General features: G+C 41.2%; 1 protein-coding gene across 1 annotated transcript in view; it reads left to right on the top strand.

Moving 5' to 3' along the window:
* Window positions 1-1,404: 1,404 nt before the first annotated feature.
* Window positions 1,405-10,453, top strand: part of LOC115309338 (cytochrome P450 3A8-like) — a 40,890-nt gene continuing 31,841 nt past the window's right edge. Inside the window, exons 1-4 of the mRNA XM_040221234.1 lie at window positions 1,405-1,463; window positions 8,125-8,221; window positions 9,619-9,671; window positions 10,332-10,428. Coding sequence (XP_040077168.1) covers window positions 1,405-1,463; window positions 8,125-8,221; window positions 9,619-9,671; window positions 10,332-10,428 — 306 coding nt within the window. The remainder of the gene's footprint in view (window positions 1,464-8,124; window positions 8,222-9,618; window positions 9,672-10,331; window positions 10,429-10,453) is intronic.

The raw sequence follows: 10,453 nt of genomic DNA, 5'->3' as shown, positions 1-10,453 counted from the left end.
CAAGACATTCGTCGTTCACCTCGAACGTCATCAGCATAATGAATCCACGAAGCACCGGCGAGCTCGTGTCGGCGTCGGCGCCACTACTTCTTGTATAGTCTCAAAACACGAGCGTGACGCCACCAGGCGACAACGCATCGACGGACGGGTCTTTCACTTTGCTGCGTGCTCTCTGGGATCGAGACTTGGGAAGTAATCTGGTAGAAGTAACGGATCACTTGTAATACATTACCTTTTCAAGTAATTATGTAATAGACCTATCTCACCAGCCAGTTTGCCTACGCCACTGCTACCGGAATGCATCGAGGGAACGTTAATCTTTCTGCACTTTTAAAACCGCACAATGAATGGAGTGAAAATTTCTCTAGTGAGCTTTTTGTTGGTGCATGCATGATTCTCTGGTCAGATTATATTCGAACCCCGCCATAAATTGAGTAAGCGTATCTCGAATGAGCTTTTCTCCTGATTCACACTAAGGAAAAGCGGATGAGCCTTTGTGCGGTGAGCTGTTCGCCGGGAGATGGCAACACCGCTTTCTCGGTATACATTTTCGGTTGAAGATAGTGCAGATCCAGACTGGCGAGCCTGTGCAGAATGGTTAACCGGAAGGAAACCAAGCCACCCTGCGAGGAAAAACACCGCACCCCTTCAGAGAATGTGCGATTGAGAAGGTGTACTCGGTGCCCCTCAAGTGCGGAGCTGAATACATTGGGCAAACTTGGCGATGCATAAACCAGCGTCTACGAGAAAGTCGAAATAAGGCGACATCAAAAGCCGATCATCTCGCACATCCCGTCGCCGGCCATGCGATTAAGTGTATTGGGTGCTCACCAAACTTCGGCAGCACCAAGGTCCTAAGAACACGTCATCAGCGATTGGACGCACCAAGGTTCTGAGAACACGTGATTCGCGACTCGGACGTAAAACTGTCAAAACAGTCTTCATCGAAAAAGCAAAAAAAGAACTTCTTATCCGCATAGCTAACCCTGACAAGACGAGAAAGGGAATTTAAGAGGCAAGAACTGGAAAAAGAAACAGAAATATACACATGGGCAGTCGCGGCATGGTGATTCCATCCTTATCGCGCTCCTGATTGTAACCTCCTCTCCTTCAGCCCTCCCCCTTTAAGGTCAACGTGTGGATTCTTCGTCCTCGGAAATAGACATTCTTCGCTGATAAATAAAAGAGTCGTTGTATGTGAAAGAACTCCAGTATTTTTAACCTTTATATCTTCAATATCTAAACGGAGGAAGGTTCGAGATCATATCGGACAAATAGGCGGGGAATGGGCGCTGAGTGATAAGGGCCTTCCACTGTCCGCGTTAAAAGGACTCTCGCAGGTGGTTGACAAAGACGACTCGTACATGCAAGATACCTGGGTGCCTGTGGGAAACAAACAAAAAGATGCTCGCAATTGTCGCCCTCTTCACCATCTTGGTTGTTCTGGGAATTTGTCTCCTAAGGTGAGTTGCAATAGCGGGTGATGAACACTGCGTGACATTGCCTACGCGAACACGGCTTCTGTGCCTGCTTCGTTTTGCTTCGAAAGGCTATTGGTGAGCATTGGTGAGCATGCACAGTCGGGTCAACACCCGACTGTGCATTATACTCCTCCATAGTTGTTTGGACAACAGTGCTTGTATACTGAGAGAAAGAGAGAAAAGGAAAAAATTGTTTGTTTGCATTATTAGTGTTCTGATAATGCAATACAGATCTCTGTATTGAACATTATGCAGTATTTGAGCAGCGGTCATTTGCATTTGTCGAAAAGACATTAAACTGGCGCTTCAGGTAGTGAAGAGCCTAGTCTTAATTATTTCCCAGCCAAAGTCAGCTGGAAAACTTATGCAACCTGATGTCAGCTCAGGTTACGTCCATTCCTTCGCTAAATTTAGCGGGGATAGTAAATTCCTCTCTTGGTAATATGAAAAAAATTATTCCGCTAATTTTAGCTTAGGAACTGAATGATGTTTAGGTTACGGGACGTGAGCTTTCCCGGTAAATTCACCGGGGAAATGAACGAGCAAGCAAACGAATTGACTGACGAAATTCTGGGATTAATGGCTTTCGTCAAACAAAAAAAATGCCATGCTTTAAAATCAAATGGTGCTTTTCGACCTGAATAATGAACCGACCTCACCGTGCGTTCGCCGCATGCGTGAAACTACCATAACTTTAGATCACAGTAAAGTAACTGGATCTTGGGAAACAAATTTCATTTCTTTCCCCGACTGCTAGCCGGACACAAACAGATACTAACATACAGACGACCAAACCTCGCGAGGTGAATGGCTGATTGTTGTTAATTGTCATGGCGATCGCCATTTCGGTCCATTCAATATCTTCCTGCCTTCGAAAGTGTAGTTCCGAACCAGCTGTGTCATGACCGTTGTTAAGCATAATCTTTTTTGAAAGCGTTCTTCACAACAAAGAAACAAAAAAAAAATCGTTCTTTGCCAATATGAGCGTCTGTCGTATTGTTCATGCAATACACTTATCAATCATGCTTATTTGCGAAGGTCTCTTACACTGGTACCGTTGTGGTGGCGTATTTCACGATGGGAAAAACTATATTTTTAATGCTGCGATGCACCGACGGCGCATGTGGTGCCAGGGAGAAGATGTGCGCTTACTTCGCCGGTGTTGGGATAAAAAAGATCTCGGTATTCGAGAAACATTTTTCTAAAGCGCCTTGTCGCCGACAGTGTGGATGACCTCACCAAGAATGCAGAGCCATGTGTAGAGAGAGTTTGGTCAATGGGAGGCGCGGGTAGAGTTAGGGAGTGCACCAGACTCAAAAGGAGGGCTTGACGTGCTCTCTTGACCAACCGGAAGCTGTAAAGCCTGCCCTAGCGGTGGTAGCGAGAAACAGCTTTAATCATAGGTATATGGTTTTAATAAGCTCGTAAGAGGTAAATGCAGTAACCCTTCATGGTCACAAATAGGGTGCACGTGATGTTTCGATCTTGGTCATGCAGGAAGATCTAAGAAACGAATGCGTCGCTCGAACTCTGTTTCGCTCGGACAGAGTTTGACCGCTCGGACGGCAGATTCCCGGCCCTCGGCACCTGGCGAACGGATTATGTCGATAGTTTCGCTAGTCCCTCTCTTCCACCATGATTTTGGATGACCGTGATTGAAACATCACGTGCACCATATTTTCAGTCACCGAAAGTTACTCCGACGCGCTTATTCATTTCGTTTCTCGCGACCACCACCAGGGTATCATATCCGGCTTCTGGTTGGCCACATTCGAATTTGCGAAGACGCCCTGGAACACTTTTAGCACGCTTTCGGCCAACGGCGCCTCCTCATTTGTCTTCCATACTTCCCAACGAATGGTTAAACTCCCTAGATATACGGCTATGCAAGATTGGAGAAGCCCCAAGGTGAAACTGCTCATTCCATGAACCAAAATGGCCACTATACGCCGGAGCTTGGCTCGATACTTTCATGGGGAAATAACGGCGGGGTTTCGAGGACTGTCGCCTGTAACATTTTTTTTTATTCGCGCTCCATTCAAAAACCTTAAGCGTCACAAACCCCCATTACGTTTTTTTTTTTTTTCAAACCTGTCCTTCACTTTAAGTTCGACCGCAGTTGACGCTACTATACGATGGAACCCATTCAGGTAGCGTCAAAAGTGCACGGTCAGGGCGGCTAGAATATTTGCTAGTACGCGAAATCATGCTCATAAAAACAACGATCACCGTGACGAGGCACTCCTGACGCTGCTTAACTGACTGCACTCAATCGTGGAGTCGTCTGCGGTCGCATAGGCAACGGAGCATAGGTAATTTATGCGTTATCTGTAGCATCTTCGATCTTCATGTCGCGATTGAAATGAAGAAAGGTGCCAGCGACTCTCACCTTATATTTGAATGCGTTCTGTTTATTTTCTCGTGCCGTCGGGCTTGTGTGCACAAGCAATGTCGTCGTCATTTATCGTTGGTGGCAGAACTCTACCGATAACAGACGTTGCAATAGCTGCCGTTGCTGTTGCTCTGCGCGGCGGCCAGAACCACGTGGCAGAGAGCAGAAAAGGCGGCGTTCGAAAGCCGTGTAAGGATAATTGACGCCTATATAGGTCAGCTGCAGTGGAGGCAGCGGACAACGTGAATAACAACCTGATCGTACCGTGGCTCTTGAAGTTTTGTGGGCTTGATCGCAACTCGGGCTCCAGTTGCGAGGGCGGCCAGCCGCGGGACCGATGCAGTTTCATCTCCGGAGATGATGCACCGGGTGGAAAGCGGACGCCTGACGTACAGCAGCGATCAGGAGGCTGTGGTCGCTCGATGACGTGCAACGTTGAGGCTGGTGAAGTGTAATTTTTTAAATACCATAGAGCATGTATTTCACGACTGATGATAATTAGTTAAATTAGAACTTATGAAAAGTCCTCACAGAGAGGACTCTCCTGTTGTGACGTCACGAACGGAAGCCGTAAGAGGGCGCCACCGAAGCGTTTCGGGGCAAATATTTGAAAATGAGTGAGATACGGTGAAAGTTATTTTTTAGTTTGATTTGTATTTTTTCACTTGGCATATTTAAAGTTTTTTTTTACTCCACCAACTCTGGGTTTATAATATACCGAGAACAACAACGTTGTGTTAAAGTGACAGGCATCTAAACATGCTATGAAACAATGCTTTTCGACGGCGGGTTTGTGGCGATTGCCATCTGTGCCCTATTTGAACCATTAAACGCGATATTTCTCCTTTTTTTTTTGGTGCAACTGCTGGTGGTCTGCGCAGTAAACACACTTCTCACCAGGTGTTCCCATAATTCTATTGAGGTATCGTTGTAATTCAAGCTGAAATAATAATATCCAGGTCGCATTTTTTTTTTCCAAACAAAAAGCACCAAGTCTGGAAGGTAAACTAGAGCTTTGACGCTTTTTGTCCTATATCCAATTCATCCTTGGGCATATCGTGACATCTGCGACGTCAACAACCGTATTTTCGCTTCTTATCTTCTGCGGTTTCTCTAGTTTCTATGGCGAAGGTCACAATCGTGGCGATAGTGAAATCTCGAGAGTACAATGGGATATCTACTGCGGTCGCTTGTGTTTGGTTGGTGACTTCAACCTATATATCATAAATTCATTGCGACATATCATGTGTGATTATTTAAACCTTTTTGCAACTCATGCAATTAAGAGCGTTATATAGGCCCCTACTTGAGAATATTTTTTAGAAGTCAAATTTGTATACTCCTGGATGGATCATATTAATCTACGTATTTTTGATAACACTGTAAAAACTGCTGTGAATTAAAACATATCTAGGATATCAATATTTTATAGCTTGCCAGGTCACAACGAGCAAGAATGGGAAGGGCTCTAATACTACGAAAAATAAAATAACTATTACTGATCAAGCGCAGTTTGATAAAAAGGTTAACGACTATGACTGGAATGGTCTTCTAACCTCTATAGAAACACCAATGCTATACGATACAGTAGTAGAAATATTATTGCAATTTTTTCCGCATGTAAAAAAAAAAGAGTTATCATTAGAAAGCGTAACTAAACCACGAAAGTATTACGCCCGAAATTTTAGGGGCTATAAAGTATAAGAAATATTTCTGGAGAAGATGCAAACATTCGCCTGCTAATGTAAATCGAATGGGTGAGTTATAAATTGCCAGAAACAGGGTATCAGCATTAATCCGTTCCTCTTAACAATGAAATTTTAAAGGAGAATTTGTAAAGAATTGTTTCGATTCCGTGAAAACTTGGGAATACGCTAACCGAATTCTGGATACGCTTAAGAAAAGTTCTATTGATGATATGATAGTTTACTCTTTTGGCGCCGGTTACACAGAAAAAGATGGATGAATTTAGCGCCTTTTCGCCCGCGCTTCCGGGGCACTCTATTATAATGATGACGTCAGTAACATTACTTTATTAAAATACAATGAAGCATTAGCTTTCCTTCCTCCAGTGTAAGAAGGTGAACTACGTGATTATTTATTTTCCTTTAAGGACAGAAAGTCTGCAGGTTTGGATGAAATCATAATACGCGATCTCCGAAGGAATTTAGAAAAAACATAAATATAATCTCATAAACATGTTTGACGGTATTATTGGGACAGGAGTTTGGCCGACAGGAGTGAAAACTGGGATCGTTAAGCCACCCTACAAGGGTGGAAAGTAGATTACTTTAAAAGCTGTTTGAGAATATCAATTTTATCATTCGTTCCGCAGGTACTGGAGAAAAATATTTTAAAAGTAGTGACTAGTTTCGTTGAACGGTTTAGTTTACGGTCTTTTCATCAATACGGATTTGTTGCGGAACGAGGAAAGCGGGCACTTTCTGAAACTTTTAGCGACTGCCCACATGCAGGATTTGATAATAATATGCTTACGTGTACAGTTGTTTTTTATTTATCGCAAGCTTTTGACAGCATATATCACGAAATAATTTCTGTAAACTGTACAAACTTGGTTTTAGGGGCCCTTTTCTTTCGATTCTGAAAGGGTACCTCTCAAAGCAATTTTATGTTGTTCCTTTTAGAAATCACAAAAGTAGTAGAGCCTTCCTAACGGCCGGGGTACCGCAAGGCTCGGTCTTGTCGTTTTCGCTGTTTAATTTATTCGTAAATGACTTTCCCTCTGCAGTTTCTGAATGTAGAGTTTTTCAATGGGCAGACGACACGCTTCTGGTGTCATGTGATACAAGTTATCATATGGCCATTCAAAAACTACAAAATGACCTCGTTTCTACGATGGACTGGTTTTATTCAAATTTAATTACAGCGAATGCTTCAAAGACTATGCTTATTTGCTTCGAACACCGGCTTACGAAAGTTGAAATCTCAGCTTCAGTCGTTCTGCATACTTCTAGCTCTCCCTCATGTAAGTGCATTCCTGTGCAGTATGCGAACTCAGTAAAATATTTAAGAATTTACTTTCGACGGCGATATATCGTGGTGTACGTATATAACTTACTTCTGCAAGCGGTTAAGAGGTGTTTCATGCTGTCTCTATACAGTGAAAATGTTTTTAACTTTTACTGTTAGAAACATGATAATGCACGCTTTGGCATACATTTATTTACGATATGGTATAACCCTCTTTACGTCATGTTCTTTGTTTTAGAAAGGGAGAATTAATTTGTTATTGAAGGGTATCTTACGGAACATCGCGTTTGACAGGGCCGAGGTCTCTACAGCTACCGAATCTTTAAAGAATTGCGCCTACCGTCTTTCCATTGGTTATTTAAGGAAACTGTAGTACTTCAACATTTTTGGAATTCGAATTTTATAACTCCGTATGTTCAAAGGCGCTCAATGAGGCGAACACTTTGATTTAGTATACCGCGAATCCGAAGAAAATACGGAGAACCCACGCGGATGTATTATGTGCCGCTAATTTTAATACAATGCCAGAATCCTTACTTGCTGTCACATCAAGGCAAGAACTCAAGAGAGCTTTACGAAATTTAAATCAGTGAAGTTTGAGTGCGGAACTATTTGTTATTTCTTCCAGAAATGTGGTTTTCCTGATATCGTTCTGAGTTGTGCAGAGGAGTGCTGTCGTTTTGTTTTCTGATTCCAGATTTATGCTTTCCCAGAATGTAGTTCATATTGTTTGGTATTGCTGTCTTTCGGTGGCTTGAATGTATGATTTCGACTGTGTATGTGCATTTCATTTGTATTGCGTACTGAGTTGCCATCTACCCTACCGAGCCAGGTACCCAGGCCCCTGAGGCTTACAACGGCTGGTAATTGTATTTTGTTCTTAATGTATGTGTTACAAATAAAAATTATATTAAAAATATATTTTATTACTATTCATGCGCATGTTTTGGTTTTAAAGTCTAACTCTAGTTGAAACAAAAAGTCTGCATAAACCTTGTTTTTTTAGATATTAATTTTAATACCGGACAGTGTAGAATTGGGGAAGAAAATGTACAAGAAGCGAATTATTAAATGTTGTCTTGTATTGGCTTCCAAACCTTTTCAAATATTTAAATGCCGCGCTCAAGGCTATAAACTAATCAATACAATTTCAGAATATATTTTACCAATGCCAATAATGAAAATCAATTAAGTATAAAAAAACCGTCAAGAATGACGTAAGCTATACCATCAATTATGCCTTATGTATGTTTACTGCAGATGGAGACAAAAAACTTTTTCCTACTTCAAAAACCTTGGAATTCCTGGACCCAAACCAAACCTGCTTTGGGGTAACCTGTGGGAATACCACGAAAATGTGAATATCGTTTCTTATTTTATGTTTTTGTTTTTATGCTGTGAGCTACGAGTCACTATGAACTATTTAGAAATTGATATAACGAGTTGGAACTCTCCTGTGCTTGTTGTCATCATACTAAAGTACTCATCTATGACAGTTATAAACCAATTCGATCGCACCCATTTTACCTTTAATAATTTGCACATAGATTTATTCGCCAATTTATTGTGCAGTCATTACCTTAAATCCCTGTTTGACTTTTCTAGAATAACAATATTACACGGAGGGATATATAATAGTGTGAATGTATTTAACAAATCTGCTATTTTTCAGAACAGTTTCTGCCATAATGGGGACTACCTTCCAAATCTCCATGTTGTTGATTAGGTGGGCATAGTTTTACGGAGAAACACTTTATGTCAATAACCACAGAGAAAAACAAAACTACTTCGTATTTCCTAAGAACATTCCTTGCATTTATACTTTCAAACCTTCCATTTATACGCATTATCTTCCTTACTTTTCCTCTAAGGCTGCATGCCATTACAAAGTGGAGTTGTATTTGTTGTTCTGGCATGTCTAGTAACTTCAGATATCGAAGCGGGGTTCCTGTTTTCTTGCAATTCTGGTAATGATATCAACTTGAGAGGTCAGTAAATAAAACAATCTTTTCGACGAATCGATTTGCCTTACTAGAATTTATTTTTATTAAAAAAATCCCAGTCACCCTGGAACGTTTGCATATTGTTTAAACAATATTGGTGTATTTGATAGTGGAAATTTTATTAAATTAAAATAATGCGAACGCACATGAACCAAAGCGGCACCAAGATGACAAGTAAATTACCTTTAAATTATTAAGGCATATAAGAAACTTTCATGTCAACATTTCTTTATAGCGGGGAGAGACGTATATCTATTACGATATGAAATGAGCTTGGGGTTGTGGGTCGGACGTCACGGGCAGCCGTCACCAAGCCAGCGTCATCATCGGCACTGAATTTGTACCGCTCGGGTTTGACTACTGCACACAACGATCCAAAATCAGCGTTATAAATAAGTCGTTCGTCTTCCTACCTAAATAGGAAGTACAAAGACCAAGTCTTGATTTGCGTGGAAGTTTTGTAGTTTTTTGTTGATTGAACACCCAGCATTAACCAAACAGCGTTACCACTCTTTTGATGAAAGCGCTGTCTCACTCCTCACGTTTGCGATTTTGAGGCGATGACAGACCCTTCGCATATGAAAGCATTAGGCCACGCCGCCGTTCGTTGTATGAGAGATAGGGCCACCCTTCAACATTTGATTGTCCTATTAGGGCGTTTGCTAAATTGTTACATAGAAATCTAGTGCTGGAGTTGCATGGTTTCCTAAAACATCATTGACTCGTATTTTTTTGGTTTTATTGCCAACAGGGTTTGTTCCGGGCCCTGGATAAGTGGTGCAAGAAATACGGCGATATATTTGGGTAAGACCGACGCCGCAATAAACTGCGCAGTAGTTTGGAGGAAATAAGTGCTCACAAATAATTTTGCCTGATATGTTGGACATGTAAATAACACTAGCGTTATTCTATGGGTCTATCGGATAAAATGTTATGATATATAGTTTAATTGCTAATGTTGATGTAGCTCTGGATGCATAAGCCAAGTCAAGCCGCATTTTGGCGGCTTGACTTGACTTGACAAAATAAACTTGATTTAATTTAGTTCAGTTTTCGTATTTTGTAATATATTGAATAAAGAATATATAAAATATGAATATACTGCTTTGCATTTTATTTGTACATTTTGGTTTCTGAATGCATGGCTGCTGTTCTGGTTCAAAAAGTATTCACGGGTGACATATTTTTTTTTGCAGAAAATATTCAATTCCATTGCGCGTAACATAGAAGGTGTATTTAATCAGCCGCCACATTAAACAATTATTCAAGTAAATCCAACGACTAAACTGTGCGGCTTCAAAATTTGTGTTAATTTTAAAGCGCGTGCTTTTATTTGAACAATGATTTATAATAGAATACTTACAAATCACTGACTGCCCAAATAAGGGTAATGTGGCAAATTATACTCGTTTATAGGGTCCTCATAAGAGTATCTTCTCAGGGTTTTCGTTCATCGTCTTTCAGGTTTTACAATGGAGACGTTCCAATGCTTGTTGTGAAAGACCTCGAGTTTCTGAAGTACGTCTTCGTCAAAAACTTCTCCAACTTCACAGATCGTGGCGTAAGTGTTACTTTCGGTGATGAAC

Source organism: Ixodes scapularis, unplaced genomic scaffold, assembly GCF_016920785.2.
Source record: "Ixodes scapularis isolate PalLabHiFi unplaced genomic scaffold, ASM1692078v2 PGA_scaffold6__148_contigs__length_123643588, whole genome shotgun sequence".
Lineage (NCBI taxonomy): Eukaryota > Metazoa > Arthropoda > Arachnida > Ixodida > Ixodidae > Ixodes > Ixodes scapularis.
The sequence above is the reverse complement of the archived record's forward strand: the minus strand, read 5'-3'. Positions and strand labels throughout refer to the sequence as shown.